This window comes from Eriocheir sinensis, chromosome 26 (genome assembly GCF_024679095.1).
Source record: "Eriocheir sinensis breed Jianghai 21 chromosome 26, ASM2467909v1, whole genome shotgun sequence".
NCBI lineage: Eukaryota > Metazoa > Arthropoda > Malacostraca > Decapoda > Varunidae > Eriocheir > Eriocheir sinensis.
The window spans coordinates 1,064,884-1,087,509 of record NC_066534.1 but is presented as its reverse complement, the minus strand read 5'-3'; the positions used below and the strand labels follow the sequence as shown (position 1 = coordinate 1,087,509).

The following is a 22,626-nucleotide window of genomic DNA, read 5'->3' as shown; positions in this document are numbered from 1 at the left end:
AAAATAATAAATAAATAAGGCCTTGATCTCGAGGTATGTATACTCTTTGCCAACTCAACATCTGCTTATAATTCAATTACATATCCTTAGCAATACAAAAAGCGCAAAATCTGACTGTGAATGAGTGACAAGATTAATATGCAATGGTTTTCTAATACATTTTACCTGATTGATTGATTGTTTATTGTTGCAAGTAAACAACAAAGGAGAAGGGATCGGAGCATGCCATTCAAACTATATAAAATTTGGCAAAAAAGAGAAAAGAAAAGAAAGGAAGAGGAGATGTCAAGAAATTTGGAAACTCAAAAGACCCAGACCGAGAAAGACAGACCCGGAAAAAGTTACATGAGGGAGTGCCGTTATAAAGGCAAGACTCCCGACTACCGACAACTCACTCAGGATGAAGTGCTTAACAAAGTGACGCAGTACTGAAAAGTGTAAGTGAAAAAGAAGAAAAGAGGAACGAAAGGAAGATACAAAGCGTCACAGGTCAAAAGAAGAAGAAGAAGACCACGAGAAGGACGGAAGTGGACAGGAAGGAAAATTACGCTGGCGGCCCACCACGTGTTCGCCTGCTGAGTCCTCTCCAACATGGCAGAACGCGGTAAGTTGGGCGACTCGTTGTGTCATTAGGATCAGTATGAGTTGAGGGTGGCTGGCTGAGGCGGTGGTGCAGTGTGATGAGGGTGCAGGAGAGCATGGCTGGCCTCGGTAAAGCCCCGTTCACACTGTGCCGCCTCTGGGCCACGACAACCCAGCGACTTTTCCATTTGACAAGTTGGGTCCCACGGTCCAAGAAGGGGGGAAGGTTTTATTGGGGTCTTGGTGTCTTGCCGACTGTCTGGGACTGGGACAAGACCTCTTTCAAGACATGCCCGACCCTTTCACATCAACACCCACACGCCGCCGCCGCGGGAGGACGTGCCTGCTCTCTCTCAACACATTTGAACTCAGCTGGCCTGCCTCCACTTCTCTTCTTCAACATTCTTGCTGAACACCGGTAGTTTGCTCAGCCCAACCGGTAACTGGCTGACATGACTGGTAAGCAGGTAACTGGCTATGGGACCCGCAGTGCCCCGGGATCGGGCCATGACACTGGCGCAGCAGGCAGCACTGTGGGATTGTTTCGTCACCCGGCCGTGGTGATAAACTTTTCCCTGTGGTACCTGTGGTGTAAACATTGGTGATGAGTGTGAGCATTGCCTGACCTGGACTCATGGTGCTCAAAAGTGTTCAGGCCTTCCATTCAAAGCCTTCAAGAATGTTGTAGAATTTTCCGCCCAAGGTGTATGTTATGTCTGTACTTCCTGTTGACTAGGACGTAGTCAAAAACAACCTAGTTGCAATGATCTAGCTCAACTCTTTGAAACAGTTAAAGGCTTAAGTAGTGCAGTTGCCGAATACAGGACGTTTCGACGGAAGTACAATTCGACGGTCTGTCTTGGACGAATCGACGGTGTGGATATTTTCCAGTCGAATAATCTTGGGCGATTCGACGGTCCATTCACGTTACATAATTATTCATATACTATTTATCATTATTCAGACGTGACGTGGCGTGGTGTGTGGTGGACGTGCCGTCCGTGAGCTCTTGAAATAAGGTCTTTAAAATTGTAATCTGAGTGGTAAACAAAGAGAAACATGGAGAATAAACGAATGGATGGTGGGACTGAGAGGAAACCTGCAGGCAGAACAACAACAGAAATATCTGAAGAGGAAAGGAAGGAAAGTACAGGGGATGTGTGTGGGAGATGCAGTAAAATGGTAAGAGAAAAGGATATGGCAATTTTATGTGATATATGTGAGACATGGTACCATGCTAAGTGTGAAAAAATACCACCAGATGTTTATAAGTTTATGGTGGAAGAAGAGGCTGGATCTCAATTTACTTGGCATTGTATTTCCTGCAAGAAAGGATGTGCCAAACTAAAATCATATATAGAAAAGCTGGAGAAGACACAAGCAGATTTAATTGAGAAACAGGAGATAATCCAGGTTGAGGTTCAGGAGATACGTGAAGCAGTCAAAGTGGATAAAGAAGTTCTTGATAATGTTACTGGTAGGGTGGGGGTTCTGGAGGCCAGGGTAATGACAGACAAGGAGAGTATGCAAGATTTGAGTTCACAGATGGAAAGAGTTGAAATGAATTTATCAGACTAGAAGGAGTCAACCAAAAAAGAGATGAAGGAAGGAGAGAGGACATATGGGGAACATCAGGTGTCTCAGGGAATACAGAAAGAAATGGATATGAATACAGTATTTGAGGAACTAAATGATAAGAAGAAGAGGGAAAATAACATTGTGGTATACAATGTTCCAGAGTGTGACTCAAGTATGTTTCAGGAAAGAATTAAACATGACAGACAGATTATGAAACAAATTTTGAATGCATGTGGGATTCATGAAGAGAAGATGGCAAGAGTGGTAAGGCTCGGGAAAAAGAAGGAAGGCAGAGGAAGGCCCGTCCTAACTGTGTTGACTGATCCAGAAGTGAGAAATGATTTATTTAGAAACGTTAAAGAATTGGCCAAGGATGACAACTTGAAGAACTTTAGAGTGGCCTATGACTTAACCAGGAGGGAAAGACAATTGGATCAGGACTTGTTGGAAAAAGCAAAAAACTTAACGGAGACAGGGAAGGGGAAGCATGTGGTCAGAGGTCCACCCTGGAACAGAAGAGTTGTCAAGGTGGAGGAGCAAGGGTCACAGCCAGTGTAGAAGATAATGTTGGTACACTAGGGGTTGGTGGTGTAAAAAATGTAAATAGTAAGTTTATTGTTATGTTTACAAATGTGGATGTATATACTGGTGATAAGATTTTGGAATTGAAGTTATTACTGGATACCATGAGTGAAAAACCAAGTGTGATTGCTTTATCTGAAGTTAAACCAAAGCATTTTAGATACAAGAGAAATATAGTAGAATATAATATTGATGGATATGAGATAGAGGAAACTAATATCTTTGGTAATGTTGGCAGAGGTCTACTGATATATGTGAAAAATGGTATCACATATAACAAGGTTGATTTAGTCTCAAATTTTTGTGAATATTGCTGTTTGGAAATTGTGCTTCAAGGAGAAAAGATAATTTTAACATTAATATACAGGAGTCCAAACAGCCTGTAGAGAAACAATCATTTGCTTCTAGACCTGTTTCAAGAGATGAATGAGATGAAAGCAACTTATAAGATTATAACTGGGGATTTTAATTTGCCAAAATAAATTGGGAAAATTACACCACTAACACTGGAATAAATGATTTTGGAACTACATTCATGGAGAAGGTGCATGATTGCTTTTTGATGCAACATGTGAAGGATGTTACCAGGATGAGAGGAGAACATATGGGTAACACTCTGGACTTGTTCTTCACTAATGAAGAGTCAATTGTGGAAGAAGTTATGATTGAGAATCCTTTGGGGAGAAGTGACCATGCCGTGATTCACGCTGTGTGTGACATGGAGGAGACTCTGGCTCAAGAAAAGAAGACAATTTATTTGTATGAAACAGCCGATTATGAGTTGTTGAGAAGGGAACTGGAGATAGACTGGAAGGAATACTTATCTGATGCTACTAATATAGAAGAAATGTGGAGTAAATTCAAGTCAAAGTTACATGTTGCAATAGAAAAGAGTGTGCCTACAAGAAGGATAGGGAATTTTAAGCAATACAGGAAGAGGACAAATGAAAATTTACAAATGAACAAGAAATTGTGGTCTAAGATAAAAAGAAGAGGTTATGGATGAGAATGAAATCTTTAAAAGGGAATTTGAATGCATTCAGCAGGACAATGTATATGGAGACCGAGAAAGAGTACAGGAGACTGAACAATCAAATCAGAAAAGAAACACGAAATGCTGTGAAGGTTAAGGAAAAAGAAATAGCTAAAAACGTAAAAGAGAATCCCAAAGTATTTTGGAAATATGTCCAAAGTAAGGTAAAAAGTAAACCCAGGATTCCTGACTTACAAAAGGGCATTGCTGAAGATGGTAAAACTGAAAATGAATCGGAGAAAGTTGAAATTTTAGCAGAACAATTTTCAAAAGTCTTTGTGTAAGAGCCAAAAGGCTAAGTGCCAGACTGTGAAGTGAAGAGTATACCACCCTTGACTAATCTAGAAATTACTAAAGTAAAAATTAAAAGATCATTGAAAATCTAAAAAAGCATAAATCACCTGGACCTGATGGGATACACCCTAGAATCATAAAGGAGGCTATGGAACAACTATTAGTGCCCTTAGAAATACTTTATCAATACTCCTTTACACACAAGGAACTCCCTCAGGATTGGCTCATTGCACATATTACTCCCATATATAAAAAGGGTGCCAAGTGTATCCCAGAAAACTATAGACCAGTCAGCTTGACAAGTGTCATATGTAAGATTTTTGAGACTATAATAAGGGAGGAGATAATGACGCACATGAGATCATATAATTTGTTTAGTGAAAAACAATATGGATTTATCCCGGGACGGTCAACGGTGCTCCAACTCATAAAAGTTATGGACAAGTGGACTGAAACTATTGATGATGGTTATGCAATTGATGTAATATATTGCGATTTTATGAAGGCATTTGATAGAGTGGCACATAAAAGGCTTATAAGTAAAATTAAGAGTTATGGAGTTGGAAAAGAGTACCAGTAATTGATTACAGCTTTTCTAACACAGAGAAAACAAAGAGTGGTGGTGAAGGGGGAAATGTCAAGTTGGAAGCCAGTGATAAGTGGAGTGCCGCAGGGGTCTGTTCTCGGGCCATTGCTGTTTGTAATATTCATAAATGATCTCCCTGATAAAATATCAAATGATAGTGAAGTATATATGTATGCGGATGATACTAAGATCTTTAGATGCATTAAAGAAGAAGATGACTGTCGGAAGTTGCAGCAAGATGTGTTAGACTTATATTCATGGAGAGAAAAATGGATATTAAGATTTCATCCAGACAAATGCAAATACATGAGAATAGGAAGAACATCTGTTGAAGATCAAGGATATCACATGGAGAAACAGTTAATGAGGATTACTACAGAGAAAGATGTGGGTGTCATTATAAACAATAAACTAAGTTGTGCTGACCATCTAGTAGAAAAAGTAAATAAAGCCAATAATTTAGTGGGAATAATTAGAAGAACTTTTGTTTCATTGGATTCTGAAATATTTAAATCCTTGTTTAAGGCACTGGTAAGACCACACATTGAATACGCCAACCAAGTATGGAGTCCTTACTTGGTGAAAGACATTGAAATTGTGGAAAACGTTCAGCGAAGGGCTACTAGGATGGTGCCTGAACTCAAGGGACTTTCCTACGAAGAGAGACTGAGGAAGCTGAGACTGCCCACACTGGCATATAGAAGAGCAAGGGGAGATCTAATTGAGACCTATAAGATACTCACTGGGAAATATGATGATGCATGTGCCAGAGGAATATTGAAACTTAGAGAAGAAAGCAGGAGTAGGGGAAATTCATTGAAACTGTTTAAGTCAAGATCACGGTTGGATGTAAGGAAGTATGCTTTCCCAAGTAGAGTAGTGAGTAATTGGAATCAACTGCCTGAGTGGGTGGTGGCGGTAACAACAGTGATTCAGTTTGAATCCAGACTCGATAAATTCTGGGCTAACCAAGATTTGAAATATAATTACAAGGCTCAAATCATCCACCACACACTGCCACAAGTTGTTAACGTAGATCTGGAGTCACAGGCGTAAGCCTCTTCCAGGAGGTCTTCTGTAAGTATCTGTAAGTATGTGTTTAAAATATTTTATTGTACAATAATAAAGATATAAACCAGACGTGGCTAAATTAGGATAGCTAAAATAAAATAAACATTAGGATTAACGGTATACAGGACTTTATTTGTCATTATTCAGGTAACACATGGATAAAATATTTATTGCACATTTATTAAAAGATAGCTTATATATAGCCTACACTTAAAAAATTCATTAATTTTCCATATTTTCATCTGCTGACCTAATTTGAGGATGGTGATACTGGGAGACACGGCGCAGTAACTCTTGAGGCTGTAGCTGGCCATCTTTGTACGCTTCCCATATGTCAAAAATGTTTTTCTGGTAATTCTTGTATATTTTTCTTTGGTATCTTTGCAGCTTGCCCTCTGATACTAACAGACACTGGATATCAACAAGCTTAGACTCTTCATACAAAACTGCTATCAGCTCGTACACATTAACATTCTGATATTTGCTGCATAAGATGTTTAAATTATTATGCCATCCCTCAATATCGTTATTCGTCCTAATTGTTAAGCCAAAGACTGACCAGCTATTGGGTGTCCACAAACATCCTTCTATCCAAGTGTCCTCTATGTATTCTAATAAACTATGTAGAGCGACTGTGTGACTCTACTAATAAATTTCTAAACTCATTGAATGTAGATCGAATCTGCTCTGCTGGTAAGAATGGAAGACACAGGATTTGTCGTAGGAACCTACTTGTGTTCTTCTTTACACGGTATGATGGTGCTAATCCTAATTCGTTTATCTTTTTCCATACTGCCTGGGTCCAATGAAAGCAGCATCCAGTAAGGGTGACATCGGGTTTTGCATTCTGGAAGGCTCCCCACACAGCAGACTCGAAATCCATTACAACTCTCTTCACTGAATTATTGGCAACTCTTTCCTTATGTAATTCAAAATCTTTATGTAATCCTCTTTACTTCTGCGTGACATCAAGACATTTACAAGAGGCACCTGCTTCATGTTGTCACCTTGCCGTATGAAACTGTGGATGCTCCACAACTGCTGGAATGGTCGCTGGACTGCCTTGAAAGTTGCATCCACATACCATGTCTTTGCCTTTGAAAGAAGTGAAAGAAGCAGGGCAGTGAACATGATCACATGGCGGGCAGATCCTACTACCATGTCATGCTGTACAAAATTGTCAGGTAGTTCTTCTGTTACCCAAGTGAAATTCAGATCCTTCGGCTGTTTTGGTCTCCTTGCCTGGCGTAGACGATTGGTGGTGCGGACAATAGAGGACATCTTTGGCATGCTGGACACAGGAGCATCAGCTGGTAGGTGTTTGTGTACTGCTTCTTTAGTAAGGGTCGATCCTGAGGTGAATGGGCGCTCTTTTCCTTGTTGTCGCACATAGGCCTTGATGCTGGCAGCAGGCAGGGCACAGTCTCTTGGAGAACATCTATGAGGATGAGGCCCTCTCTTGAAAGTTTCGCCATGCTGGGTGATAGAAGCAAGGCAGTACACAGACTTGTTGCGGACAGTACACCTCCAACGTTGGTCACCTTTCTTATTAACCTTGCCATCCTTGTTATAAGAGTAACCACGACTTAAAAGGATGTCTCCTCCACGCTTTGATCCTCCAACTACGATAGTAAACTCTGCTTCATCAGATTCTGGTAGTATCTCATCTGGAATAGGAGTAGTAGGTTCCAGGTTTGACTCTTCATGCAAGGATGGGTGAATGAATGACATTACTGGGTGGTCTTCGATATCATTTACATCAGGAGAAGTAGGACGAAGTTCCATCGATGTTGGTGATGCTGTTGGAGGTGGGGAGGAAGGAAAAGAGTTGGCATCTGGTGAAAACTCTGCATTCAGATATGATGGTATGGAGGATAAGTGGGTTATTGGTAGGGAACCTGAGAGTGACTCTGAGTCAGAACCAGAGGAGTCATACATTGATGAGACAAGTCGAGGTAGTGATGCAACAGGTGTGCTGGTAGAGGGAAGTGTAACTGGTGCTGGTGTTTCTGGTTGTGTTAGTGGGGTGGTAGTTTCTGATAGTATTAGTGAAGTGGTAGCTGATGTTTCTGGTTGTGTTATTGAAGTGTTAGCTGGTGTTTCTGGTTGTGTTATTGAAGTGGTAGTGGGTGTTTCTGGTTGTAATAGTGAAGCGGTGGTGGGTGTTATTGGTTGTGATAGTGAAGTGGTAGTGGGTACATCGGAGATATCACCACATCCTGTGCAAGTCCACTGTATGTCGATCTTTGACTGCACGGCTTGTCTGTATTCCTCCTGGGAAATGCCAGTGTGGCAGGTCCGATGCTGCCACTGTTCACACACATCACACTGGAGGGCTTGCTGCTTAGGTCGAACTTCCCTTCGGCAGGTGATGCATGGGTAAGGAACAACCCTACAAGCAATACAAGAACACAACTTAAAAAATGCAAAGTAATGGAAGGAGATAAAAACACAAGACCAAAAGTTGCCAATCACTTGATGTTGCCGAAAGCGAAAGATATATGATACCTGTCCATGTGCAGCTTCCTCGTGATCATCCTTGATACCATAATTATGTCAAACAAGTAGTAGCTCTGTAGCGTCCAGTATGGTAACTTCAGTAAGCAAGTGTTAATTTCTAATTTCGTTAAAATCTTCCCTCACAATAATACTATAAAGTTAATGAAATACCAGAATTTAGGTGATTTGAGAGCTGGAATAGGGAGAGACGTCAGTGTGTACACCCTCTTTAGCCAGCTTGGAGAGTGAGACTGAGACAGACAATAATCATAAGGGTCTGAACCCATTACAAGGTATAGGAAACCTGAATCATGAACCTGAACCGTATTGATTTGAACAAAGTATTGACTGATGAATAGTTTCATTTTTGCGCCTGAGTGAGACGTACACACAGTATACTGTTTCTGATTCACGAATCAGAAACATATACGTCATATTTTAAACATACGTTATATGTCATATTTTATTATGATAGTATTTTGTTAGGTGATTATAATATTATGTTATGTGGATGATTCGACGGAAAATTCCGGGGCGTTTCGACGGGGACGTGATTTTGGGCGGATCGACGATGTCGTCGAATTGCACCGCCGTCGAATCGTCCTGTTACCCAGTTGCCAAGCTGTCTGATGAGATCAGAGTACTTAGATCAGGTTCAGGGCCAGCCACTCAGCTCCCGGTTCTGTTTCAATGCCTAGCCCCACAGAAATTAGGAATATCTTGCATAAGGAGGCAGTGGAAATCAGAGAAAGAGAGAAAAGAGCTGACTCTGATCATCCGTGGTTTGGGCTCAGATGTTGAATCCCTCTCTCAGAAGTTTGGGGATGTGGTGTCTTTTCTTTTTGGTGTTGGGAAATATATCGTTTTGGAGGAAATTGCGCCCATTAAGTCTGACCTATGTCGTGCTAAGATCAAGGATACTGCTGCTAGACGTGACTTGCTGGATGCGGCGAAGAGACTTAAAAATTCTAATTTTGATAAAGTGTACATCACTAGAGACATGACATTCAAACAACGGGCAGTTCTTAAAGAACGTCTGTCCTCTCGCAGGCAGGACTCTAACAGCGGTGCTCAGCCCCAAAATATGCTGCCCAAGGATGTCAGTAGTGACGGTGGTGGAGCTATTGATGGAGTTATGGCCCCGGAAGGAGCCCGTAGAGTAAAACTATCACCAGCAAGTAACGGCCACACTGCTGGTCTTACTGCAAAAACCTAGCTCCACCAGCGTTATCCAATATTCACATCCTTTGTTCTAAAGTTTTTAATGTTGCACTTTCCAATTTAAATAGCTCATCCAATAAAGTTTTTTATGTAAATAAGTTTTGTCATGAGGAGAATACAGCCACATTTTCAGTCTCAGAGACACGGCTGCAACCAGTTATAAAGGATTCGGTTGTTAATATTGATGGCTATTCTCTATTTTGTAATGATTATGATCAAGGTTTACAAGTTTAACGACGCTGGCTCCTTTCCCAACACCTTAACTTTGTCTGCCTACGTTGGATTTGTATATCCTAACAGTTTACTGTCCTCCATCCTACACACAGGAAGACAACAGTGCCCTTATTGAATTCATATCAAATATCTGCGTCGGTAAAGAATTCATAGGTAATTATGGGTGACTTCAATCTGCCCTCCATCTCTTGGAATGATGTGGTGCCAGACCATAACGTTACTGCTTGTGACATCATGTTTCTTAACCTATTCCAAACTTTGGGTCTCCATCATTGGGTTCTAGAACCAACTTTTATTAAGTCAGGAAACATTTTGGATTTAATCCTTACCACTGAAGATGACCGTATTCAAGATATCAACATATTTCCTCCTTTTCCTAATTGTGGCCATGCTCTTGTTAAAATAGCATATCTCTATCAAGGAGAAGACACTCATGGTAGGGTTGGTGCTCCTCTATTGGACTGGGCCAGGGGTAAATATGGTGAGATCTGCAATGCTCTTCACCAAGCTGATTGGGACTACGAACTAATGCATCTCTATGTTGACACTGCTAATGCCTTTTATCCAACACCCTGATCCAATTCATCCCTATAAAGAGGCCTCGGAGTAAGTGTCCACCTTGGAGTAGAGATATTCCTCGTAATCTATTTAAACAACGCAGCAAACTTTGGATGGAATACAAACACTTACGACAAGCTCACGGTAGACAGTCTTACCTCACGCTACAAAAGCTATTCAAGTTTAATGAGACCAATGCTATTCTAAGGGCTTCTGTCCTAACCGCTCAAATCAACTATGAGGACAGGCTCATCCAGCTCCGCTCTGGTAAACCTAAGCTGTTCCACTCCTACATCAGGAACAGAAAAGTTGATCGTCCTAAAGTTGGCCCCCTTATGATAAATGGAAATCTAACGGATGACCCAGATTGTATGGCAGATTCATTTGCCAAAGCTTTTGCCTCTGTATTTGTTGTGGAGTCTTCCAACAATGTATTTCTCCACCAAGTGTGTAACGGTAATATATCACATGTCCAGTTCTCACCAAGAGATGTTGAATCCCACTTAAAAACTCTCAATGCTGACAGTGCTGTGGGACCAGATGGCCTCCACCCTCGGCTACTTAAGGAATGTGCTCTTGAACTTGCCTACCCCATGGCTATCCTTTTCAATATGTCAATGGCCTCGGGCTCCTTTCCTCAATTGTGGAAACTTTCCCATGTATCCCCCATCTATAAGAAAGGGCCTCGTAGTGATCCCCTAAACTACAGACCCATCAGCCTCAATCCCATACCCTGCAAAACTATGGAGCGCATTATCTGCAAGTCTCTTTTTGGATTCATTGAAGATCACTTATTGTTTGACAAACACCAGTTTGGCTTCAGGCCAAACAGATCTGTGTCAGATCAGCTCCTACTCACTTACGACTATGTAACATACTGGTACGACCGGGGTCACGTGGTGGAATTGATTCTATTTGATTTTGTCAAGGCGTTCGACCGTGTTCACCACCAGGTACTGGTAGATAAGTTAATCTCTATTGGGATCTCTGGGAATCTTTTACAATGGATCATCAGCTTCCTTGTTGGTCGCACCATGAGGGTCTCTATCAATGGTTGTGTAAGTTCTCCTAAGCCAGTTCTAAGTGGTGTTCCACAAGGCTCCGTTCTTGGACCACTCCTGTTTCTTATCTTCATTAACCACACTTGTTCTCAACTCCAATGTGAGTACAAAATGTTTGCGGATGATCTTAAACTTTACCTCCATTTAGCTCCTTTATCTAATTCTGATCAAGCCTCACATGAAATGCAAAATAGTATTGATATGCTGTCAGCCACCGCCTTCTCCTGGGGGCATAGATTCTCCTCTAACAAATGTGTCCACCTCCGCTTTGCTAGACTACACCATGTGATGATAGACAATCTTCATCCTCTATACACACTTGATGGTTCACCAATCAACCGCTGTTCTACACACAAAGACCTTAGTGTGATTGTAGACAACAAATTGAAATTTCACCAACATATCAGAAGTACTGTTACAAAGGCTGGAGGTGTCGCAACAAACCTACTGAGGTCCACTGTCTGCCGCTCAGGTAAGTTCCTGTCCTCCCTGTATATCTCTGAGGCTAGACCTGTTCTAGATTTTGCTTCCCCTGTGTGGAACTCGGGTTATCAGGGAGATCTGAAATTGTTGGAATCCGTGCAACGTAGGTGGACCAAACACTTTGATGGGCTAAATGATCTCTCGTATGCTGATAGACTGGCCAGGCTTAACCTTTTTTCAGTCAAAGGTAGAATGCTTTAGACAAGACATGATCTACTGCTACAAAATATTCCATGGTCTATTCAACCTTCTGATGTTTTCACACTGTCCCCACCAGTGGGCACTAGAGGCCACCAATTCAAGATCCTGATGCAGCACACAGAAATGGAAGCTCGTGGGCGATTTTTCTCTTGTCGGGTGATTCAGCGTTGGAACTCCTTGCCCTCTGATGTGGTTAATGCTCCAAGCCTGTCAACTTTTAAGTCTAAGCTACAACTACTTTTGAGTGCTGAAGTCTCCTCCTTTTAATTACCCTTTGCTAACTGTACCTTCTATAACTTTCAGTTCTACTGTTCAAGTCTGTCATTACGTAAAGCTGAAGTTTATTTTGATTGGAAGACACACTCAACCAGTCACTATGTCAATTGTATCTATAATGCTGCCTGCTCGCCTGACTGGAGTGTCTGACTATTGCTTTTGGGCCTGGCCTTCCCTGCCCAGTCTAGGCTGGTTGCCAGTTGGTATGGCCCTACCAGGTGAGAATACCAGGTGAGAACCCAAGACCTCGTGTACCCTAGAGTCGTGGGTAGTCGTGGCACAGTGTGAACGGGGCATAAGCTACGGTAGATTTCACCGAAGGACGACGGTATTACTCACCATCATCAGCAGCAACAATAACAAGCAACAAATGAAAACATGTGGCTTGGTAAACGGTCCTAAGAAGCGATACTAAGCGTCACAGGTCAAAAGAAGAAGTGGTCTGTGGGAGTAGTGGCCGGGGGATTCTGCTGGAGCTGCCCTGTTGCCTGTTGCAGTTTCCCTATGTTCTTTTGTTTTTAATTGTCTATATTTGACTCAACATCAACCAACCGTGTTACACAATCATGCATGTCATTGTTAAAGGTATATTAACCAGTAAATGGAGAAAATGCAACATTCAGATCATGCAGCAATTACTGAGAGGGGTTGGCTACATGTTTTTAGGGAGAGAAATGGCTGTGGAGTGGTGGAGATGGCTTGATCACCAGAGATGAAAAAAAAGGCTTACAGGAGTGGAATAAATAATACAAGATAACTCCGGTAAGAGAGAGAGAGAGAGAGAGAGAGAGAGAGAGAGAGAGAGAGAGAGAGAGAGAGAGATTGAAAATGAGGGGAAATATCAATGAGAATGAGAATTAAAGAATAAAAATGAGAGAATGAGGGAGACTCGTTATGAGAGAAAGAATGAGAAAGGAAGAATGTGAGAGAGAGAGAGAGAGAGAGAGAGAGAGAGATGATACAGAACGCCCAACCTCGAGGAAGCTGATTTAGTGAGAGAGGAGATGTGAAGTTTCCAGTTAAGATTTTGAGTTAAGGATAGACCGAGGATGTTTAGTGTTGAAGAAGGTGACAGCTGAGTGTTGTCGAAGAATAGAGGATAGGTGTTTGGAAGATTGTGTCGGGTTGATAGGTGGAGAAATTGAGTTTTTGAGGCATTGAAGGACACAAGGTTCCTTCTACCCCTTTACCCTGTCTCCCAGAACTCTCCAAAAAATACCTCTTTTTTTTTCCGCTTCAAGTCTTGCATTATTCCTTTCCTTTGCCTCTGCTAGAAGTTCATTCCATCTCTTCAATTTCTTCTTCATTTTTCTTTTTTATATATTTTTCTTACATCCTTCTATTTCCCTTAACCCGAAAGCGACGACGGTAATGATTTTGTTACGTTTGGAGTAAGTGGATGGCATGTTAAGACCGTAGACCTGATCAACTCACCGCCGGGTGCTACGGGATCGTCACGCAGATTATAAGTGGTATTTGGCATCTCAAGTTACTCTCTTTGTCAGCAAGGGGTGACGCGTTGATGCGTGCTGATTATTTCTTCCATTTCTCTCAATCATTGGTCAGTATTTTGCTTCAATTAATTTGTAGTAGTTGCCAAACCTTTGGTGAAAATAAAGGTATAAAAGCAGTAACTCATTCACATTTCTCAAGTCGCACTTAGGTTACCTATTCAAACGTAACTTTGTTGACTTTGGCATAACGTGTATTTTTACTTGTGAAGGCCGAAGTCCTTCACAAGTAAAAATACACGTTATGCAAAGTTGGATTCCATTCGATTCTACGGCGTACAGTGAACTCTGGAGCGCAATGCCGTGAGTCAGGATGATGGCAAGGATCTCAGGCGGCCACATGATGACTTATGAGGATGCACCTGATTTTTATTTTTTTATTTTATTTATTTTTTTACGTCGCTGCCTATTGCGCCGGTAGGCTTCTTCCCGGTGGGGCCTGATGGTCGGCCCAAGGCTTCTTCCCGGTGGGGCCTGATGGTCGGCCCAAGGCTTCTTCCCAGCCCAGCCCGTTCTGGTGCAGGCGAGTGTTTATAGTGGCGCCATCTTGCATTGGCTCATGCTGCCCTCCCGGAGCTCATCTTTAATCCTAGAATCTAGAGTCCTGGTTGATGGGTGGTCTTCAGGACAGCATGTGGGTAGTTTTAAGCCACTCGGCGGCGGCTGAAAAATCCCAGCTTGGTGGCACCGGCCGGGGATTGAACTTGCGTCCTCCTGAACGCGGCACCGTCACTCTGCCGACTCAGCCACCGCCTCCGTGCTTATATAAACTACTTGATTATGAATAAATATCACATACAAACACATGTATTTATATATACATACACACACACACACACACACACATATATATATATATGTATGTGTATTATAAAGAGAGAGAGAGAGAGAAAGAGAGAGAGAGAGAGAGAGAGAGAGAGAGAGAGAGAGAGAGAGAGAGAGAGAGAGAGAGAGAGACTTCAATGACTTAAACTTAAATGCACAAAGGATGAGTGTGACGTTTTTGTCACAATTGAAAAAAATCCATGAATATTGAAATATTTATAAAAAAAAATATCTACATGTCAACTATGCAACAAAATGAACATGAAGAAAGTGTCAGATCATTTTTTTATCAGTGAGAAAATAATTCAAGCGTTGAAGGGTTAACTTAGTTCTTCTGTACAAAATTTCCTCTGTTGCTTTCTGCGATCTCAATCTCAATTTAACTGGCCTTGTTTTTCGTTCTGTGTAAGGGCCCATCCTATTGATTTCTTCCTCTTCCTCTTCAAGGTAGGGGGCTTCATGGTGCAGTGGTTAGCACACTCGGCTCACAACCGAGAGAGCCCGGGTTCGATTCCCGGGCGGAGTGGAAAAATTTGGGCGGCTTTTCCGATACCCTACGCCCCTGTCCACCCAGCAGTGTACCAGGCATTAATCAGGGGGTTGTGTCCCGTCTCCTGGGGTCTGTTCCCTTCTCCTATAATTCCTTCCCCTTCTGTCTCTCTCCGGCATATGACCATAGGTGTTGCGCCCACTAAACCAAACTTTCCAACTTTTCCTCCTCAAGGTTTTGCAGTTCTTCATCATTTTAGTTCTTAAGTAAGTCTTTTGCCGATTTCAGTTCTTCCTTTTCCCTTCTTGGTCTGTGCGTTATATTCTTTTCCTTCATGCCAAATATGTATTACGTACTACTCTCTTCTTCTTATCAGCCACATCTCTTGCTAATTCTTCGTGTTTCTTCAAAGCCTTAATCACCTCCTTCTCTACGTTTTCCTTGTTTTCTTTCAGCTGTTCAATCACTTCTTTGAGGACTACATTTGCTTTTTCATTTTCCACCTTCCAAGTCTTTATTCCCCCCATCATTTCCTCTTTAACAATGTGTTCCTTTTTGCTCACTATTTCCTTCAGATTTTCCTTTTCCTTTCCTGCCACTCCTAGTCCTTCCTTCATTGATTTTTCATATTTTGCCAATTTCTTCTTCAGCTCTTCATTTTCTTGAATCAGTTTCTTCTCCCTGTCCTCTTGGGGGCTTCGTGGTGCAGTGGTTAGCACACTCGGCTCTCAACCGATTCCTGGGTGGAGTGGAAAAATTTGGGCGGCTTTTCCGATACCCAACGCCCATGTCCACCAAGCAGTGTACCAGGTATTAATCGGGGGTTGTGTCCCGTCTCCTGGGGTCTGTTCCCTTCTCCTATAATTCCTTCCCCTTCTGTCTCTCTTCGGCATATGACCACAGATGTCGTGCCGACTAAACCAAACTTTCCAACTTCTAATAAATGTCACTTTTCCCTTCTCCTATAATTCCTTCCCCTTCTGTCTCTCTCCAGCATATGACCACAGATGTTGCACCGACTAAACGAAACTTTCCAACTTTTCCAACTTATAAATATCACTTTTTCATTCTCCTATAATTCCTTCCCCTTCTGTCTCTCTCCGGCATATGACCACAGATGTTGCGCCCACTAAACTAAACTTTCCAACCTCTCTTGATTCTTTTTTTAGGAGCAGCGAGTAGCGGGCTTTTTTTTATTATTGTTTCCTTTTTTTTGTGCCCTTGAGCTGCCTCCTTTGTTGTAAGAAAAAACTTCAAATAAATGTCACTTTTCCCTTCTCCTATAATTCCTTCCCCTTCTGTCTCTCTCCGGCATATGACCACAGATGTTGCGCCCACTAAACCAAACTTTCCAAACTTTTCCTTCCCCTTCTGTCTCTCTCCGGCACATGACCACAGATGTTGCCCCCACTAAACCAAACTTTCCAAACTTTTCCATCCCCTTCTGTCTCTCTCCGGCATACGACCACAGATGTTGCGCCCACTAAACCAAACTTTCCAAACTTTTCCTTCCCCTTCTGTCTCTCTCCTGCATATGACCACAGATGTTGCGCCCACTATACCAAACTTTCCAAACTTTTCCTTCCCCTTCTGTCTCTCTCCGGCATATGACCACAGATGTTGCCCCCACTAAACCAAACTTTCCAAACTTTTCCTTCCCCTTCTGTCTCTCTCCAGCATATGACCACAGATGTTGCGCCCACTAAACAAAACTTTCCAACTTTTTCCCTTCTATAATTCCTTTCCCTTCTGTCTCTCTCCGGCATATGACCACAGATGTTGCGCCCACTAAACCAAACTTTCCAAACTTTTCCTTCCCCTTCTGTCTCTCTCCAGCATATGACCACAGATGTTGCGCCTACTAAGCCAAACTTTCCAACTTTTCCCTTCTATAATTCCTTCCCCTTCTGTCTCTCTCCGGCACATGACCACAGATGTTGCGCCCACTAAACCAAACTTTTCAACTTTTCCCTTCTCCTATAATTCCTTCCCCTTCTGTCTCTCTCCGGCACATGACCACAGATGTTGCGCCCACTAAACCAAACTTTCCAACTTTTCCCTTCTCCTATAATTCCTTCCCCTTTTGTCTCTCTCTGGCATATGACCAAAGATGTTGTGCCCACTAAACCAAACTTTTCCTTCCCCTTCTGTCTCTCTCCGGCACATGACCACAGATGTTGCGCCCACTAAACCAAACTTTCCAACTTATCCCTTCCCCTATAATTCCTTCCCCTTCTGTCTCTTTCTGGCACATGACCACAGATGTTGCGCCCACTAAAGCAAACTTTCCAACTTTTCCCTTCTCTTATAATTCCTTCCCCTTCTGTCTCTCTCCGGCATATGACCACAGATGTTGTGCCCACTAAACCAAACTTTCCAAACTTTTCCTTCTCCTTCTGTCTCTCTCTGGCATATGACCACAGATGTTTTGCCCACTAAACCAAACTTTCCAAACTTTTCCTTCCCCTTCTGTCTCTCTCCGGCACATGACCACAGATGTTGCGCCCACTAAACCAAACTTTCCAACTTTTCCCTTCTATAATTCCTTTTCCTTCTGTCTCTCTCCGGCATATGATCACAGATGTTGCGCCCACTAAACAAAACTTTCCAACTTTTCCCTTCTATAAATCCTTCCCCTTCTGTCTCTTTCCGGCATATGACCACAGATGTTGCGCCCATTAAACCAAACTTTCCAACTTTTCCCTTCTCCTATAATTCCTTCCCCTTCTGTCTCTCCAGTATATGACCACAGATGTTGCGCCCACTAAACCAAACTTTCCAACTTTTCCCTTCTATAAATCCTTCCCCTTCTGTCTCTCTCCGTCATATGACCACAGATGTTGCACCAACTAAACGAAACTTTCGAACTTTTCCAACTTATAAATATCACTTTTCCCTTCTCCTATAATTCCTTCCCCTTCTGTCTCTCTCCGGCATATGACCACAGATGTTGCGCCCACTAAACCAAACTTTCCAACTGTTCACTACTCCTATATTTCCGTCACCTTCTGTCTCTCTCCTGCATATGACCACAGATGTTGCGCCCACTAAACCAAACTTTCCAACTTTTCCCTTCTCCTATAATTCCTTCCTTCTGTCTCTCTCCGCATATGACCACAGATGTTGCGCCCACTAAACCAAACTTTCCAACTGTTCCTTCTATAATTCCTTCCCCTTCTGTCTCTCTCCGCATATGACCACAGATGTTGTGCCCACTAAACCAAACTTTCCAACTGTTCCGTCTCCTATAATTCCTTCCCTTCTGTCTCTCTCCGCATATGACCACAGATGTTGCGCCCACTAAACAAAACTTTCCAACTGTTCCTTCTCCTGTAATTCCTTCCCCTTCTGTCTCTCTCCGGGATATGACCACAGATGTTGCGTCCACTAAACAAAACTTTCCAACTGTTCCCTACTATAATTCCTTCCCCTTCTGTCTCTCTCCGGCACATGACCACAGATGTTGCGCCCACTAAACCAAACTTTCCAACTTTTCCCTTCTCCTATAATTCCTTCCCCTTCTGTCTCTCTCCGGCACATGAACACAGATGTTGCGCCCACTAAACCAAACTTTCCAACTGTTCCCTTCTCCTATAATTCCTTCCCCTTCTGTCTCTCTCCGGCATATGACCACAGATGTTGCGCCCACTAAACCAAACTTTCCAACTTCTAATAAATGTGCCTCTTCTTCAGGTTTGGCCGCTGTCGGAGAGGAAAGGAGTGAAGAGAGTAGAGGCGAGGAGAAGATGAAGACCCTCGGGGAGCTTCAACAGGAACTGGACTTTCATATCAAGCCCAGCGAAGCCAAGGTGGAGGCACTCGACGCCTCACACTGGCCGCTGCTGCTCAAGGTGAGATTTTTTTTTTCCTTTTTTATTTATTTTTTTCCTTCCTTTATTTTCCTTCCATTTTTTTTTTCCTTCCTTTTTTTCCTTCCTTTTTTCCTTCCTTTTTTTTCCTTCCATTTTTTTCTTTCCTTTTTTCCTTCCATTTTTTCCTTCCTTTTTTTTCCTTCCTTTTTTCCTTCCTTTTTTTCTTTTCCTTTTTTTCCTTCCTTTTTTTTCCTTCTTTTTTTTTCCTTCCTTTTTTCCTTCCATTTTTTCCTTCCTTGTTTTTCCTTCTTATTTTCCTTCCTTTTTTTCCTTCCTTTTTTTCCTTCCTTTTTTTCCTTCCTTTTTTTTCCTTCCTTTTTTTTCCTTCCTTTTTTCCTTCCATTTTTTCCTTCCTTGTTTTTCCTTCTTATTTTCCTTCCTTTTTTCCTTCCTTTTTTTCCTTCCATTTTTTCCTTCCTTTTTTTCCTTCCATTTTTTTCTTCCTTTTTTTCCTTCATTTTTTCCTTCCTTTTTTTTCCTTCCTTTTTTCCTTCCTTTTTTTTTCTTTTCCTTTTTTCCTTCCTTTATTTTCCTTCCTTTTTTTTTCCTTCCTTTTTTTCCTTCCTGTTTTCCTTCCTTTTTTTTCCTTCCTTTTTTCCTTCCATTTTTTCCTTCCTTGTTTTTCCTTCTTATTTTCCTTCCTTTTTTCCTTCCTTTTTTTCTTCCTTTTTTTCCTTCCATTTTTTTCTTCCTTTTTTTCCTTCATTTTTTCCTTCATTTTTTTTCCTTCCTTTTTTCCTTCCTTTTTTTTTCTTTTCCTTTTTTCCTTCCTTCCTTTTTTCTTTCCTTTTTTTCCTTCATTTTTTTTCCTTCCTTTTTTCCTTCCTTCCTATTTTCATTCCTTTTTGCATTCCTTTTTTTCCTTCCTTTTTTCCTTCCTTTATTTTCCTTCCTTTTTTTTCTTTTCCTTTTTTCCTTCCTTCCTTTTTTCTTTCCTTTTTTTCCTTCATTTTTTCCTTCCTTCCTATTTTCCTTCCTTTTTTTCTTTCCTTTTTTTCCTTCCTTTTTTTCCTTCCATTTTTTCCTTCCTTTTTTTCCTTCCTTTTTTTCCTTCCATTTTTTTCTTCCTTTTTTTTCTTCCATTTTTTTCCTTCCTTTTTTCCTTCCTTATTTTCCTTCCTTTTTTTCCTTCCTTATTTTCCTTCCTTTTTTTTCCTTCCTTTTTTCCTTCCTTTTTTTCCTTTCTTTTTTTCCTTCATTTTTTCCTTCCTTTATTTTCCTTCCTTTTTTTCCTTCCTTTTTTTTCCTTCCTTTTTTTCCTTCCTTATTTTTCCTTCCTTTTTTTCCTTCCTTTTTTTCCTTCCTTTTTTTCCTTCCCATTTTTCTTCTTTTTCGTTCATGTGCACCTTCGTGGTCTAGTGGTCAGCGCGCCTGCCTACTACTCCATGGGCCCGGGTTTGAATCCCGGCCCGGGCAGTCGGCGTGGAGGTCACCCAGCTGTTCATCCTCCCTCTGGGGCTGGTGGATAAATGATACCTGGGGAAACCTGGGAAAGGTAAACTGTGGTAACCCAGATGTCACACTGGCCCTGTGTCCCGGGTAATGGGCTCCCTCCACCACAGGCTCAATGTTACGGAGATGAGCACCGAGGCCATGCGTTGCTACGGCGTATGCCCTCAACTATACCTTTACCTTTTCTTCATTCATAGTCCATCTTCTCCCATTCTTGGGGTTGAACTTGCGATGATCCTCCTCCAACTCGCTCGACCCAGTCTTAATCCTTTCTCTCTAACACCTCCAAGTCTTGTTGCACTGTCAGAACAACTACACGTAACTCTCGATTAACACGAATATTGTGTCCTTGAAGAGGTGGCGTAAATCCAAAACAATGTAGTAAATCCAACAAGAGGTAGGTTTGTACCTTTATTGCCTACTGTATCACTCTGACTCCTCTCCCTCTCGTGGTTCCTCCTCTGGCTGCCCTTCCCCTCGTGGTAGCACAGCAGCGAGGGTGTTGCTGTTGTTGTTGAGTAGCGTGGGTACTGTATTGTTGTTCAAGTGGCGCGCGGGAAGAACTGAGCTCAGCTGTGTGGCCGTGTGAGTCCAGTTGCGTGAGAATCTGGTGGACACTCCATAAAATATCGCGTATAAGTGAAATAAATGTGTAAATTAAACATTTATTTGGATTTTGGACCATGCGTTATTTCAAAAACGCGTAAACCAAACTCGTGTAAATTGAGAGTTACCCGTATATAAAACCCTTCCATCCATACACCCGATATATTCTGAGAGTTACCTGTAATACTTCCACACCCGCAGAACTTCGACAAGCTCAGTGTGCGGACTTGCCACCTCACTCCGCTGACCTCTGGGTGCTCACCACTGAAGCGCGACATCACCGAGTACATCAAGTCTGGCTTCATCAACTTGGACAAGCCCGCCAACTGCTCGGCCCAAGAGGTGGCGTCCTGGGTCAAGGGTATCCTGGACCTGGGGAAGATAAGTCACTCGGGGACGCTGGAGCCCAAGGAGACAGGTGGGTTATGGAGGGCCTTGTGGCATCTCTTATTTTTCTTTTTGTCTGTCAGCCTATTTTCTCTTCTTTTGCCTATACAGAGCAAGGTGTTGTTAGTTTCACCTGGATATATATATAGCGGCTTCGTGGTGCAGTGGTTAGCACACTCAGCTCACAATCGAGAGACCCCGGGTTCGATTCCCGGGTGGAGTGGAAAAATTTGGGCGGCTTTTCCGATACTCTATGTCCCTGTCCACCCAGCAGTGTGCCAGGTATTAATCGGGGGTTGTGTCCTGTCTCCTGGGGTCTGTTCCCTTCTCCTATAATTCCTTCCCCTTCTGTCTCTCTCCGGCATATGACCACAGATGTTGTGCCCACTAAACCAAACTTTCCAACTGTTCCCTTCTCCTATAATTCCTTCCCCTTCTGTCTCTCTCCAGCATATGACCACAGATGTTGCGTCCACTAAACCAAACTTTCCAACTGTTCGCTTCTCCTATAATTCCTTCCCCTTCTGTCTCTCTCTGGCATATGACCACAGATGTTGCGCCCACTAAACCAAACTTTCCAACTGTTCCCTTCTCCTATAATTCCTTCCCCTTCTGTCTCTCTCCGACTAAACAAAACTTTCCTTCCTTCCTCGTGTCACTCATCTCTAGGCTGCCTTATCGTGTGTCTGGAGAGCAAGGATGGCAGTACGGTATGGTATGGTACGGAATTACGGTACGGTATGGTATGTTTTAAGGTAAAAGTACGGTACGAAATTACGGTACGGTATTTTTTGTCAAGTACGGTACGGTACGAAATTACGTTATTTTTTCCGTTTCTTTCCCTTTTCATACTTTATTAAAATTCTAATATGTATTCCACTGCCTCTGTTCAGAATAGACTAATATGAATATCCGGACGATTGCGACACAAAATAGTTTTATTTACGAGAGAGAGAGAGAGAGAGAGAGAGAGAGAGAGAGGTACTAGACGGCAACTCGTCTGTTGGCCTTCGGGCCTCGGCCCGTCGCTAACGCGTTCAGTTCGTGTCCAGTACCAGTGACGCAGTGAGTCAGTAACTGCGCCGGGGAGCCCTATAGCTGCTACAGGCTATAAAAGGTATATTCATTAATAAGAAAACTAAAAACAGTTATATGAACTTAATCTTCAGTCTCATCAATAAGGAAGTGTTTCCACAAGTACTTCATAAAATTGGTTAATTTTAG

At 42.2% G+C, this 22,626-nt stretch overlaps 1 protein-coding gene across 1 annotated transcript; it reads left to right on the top strand.

Annotated features, from left to right (window-relative positions):
- Nucleotides 1-95: 95 nt before the first annotated feature.
- Nucleotides 96-22,305, top strand: LOC127003881 (H/ACA ribonucleoprotein complex subunit 4-like). The gene is made up of 4 exons (XM_050870987.1): nucleotides 96-604; nucleotides 18,779-18,936; nucleotides 21,217-21,452; nucleotides 22,296-22,305. The coding sequence occupies exons 1-4, from the start codon at nucleotides 592-594 to the stop codon at nucleotides 22,303-22,305; spliced, it is 417 nt and encodes a 138-aa protein (XP_050726944.1). The 5' UTR covers nucleotides 96-591.
- The last annotated feature ends 321 nt before the right edge of the window (nucleotides 22,306-22,626 follow it).

Bases quoted from the DNA above. Each gene is read 5' to 3' on its own strand.
- LOC127003881 (XM_050870987.1), top strand. The intron at 18,937-21,216 runs GTGAGATTTTTT...CCACACCCGCAG, and splicing joins ACTGGCCGCTGCTGCTCAAG to AACTTCGACAAGCTCAGTGT.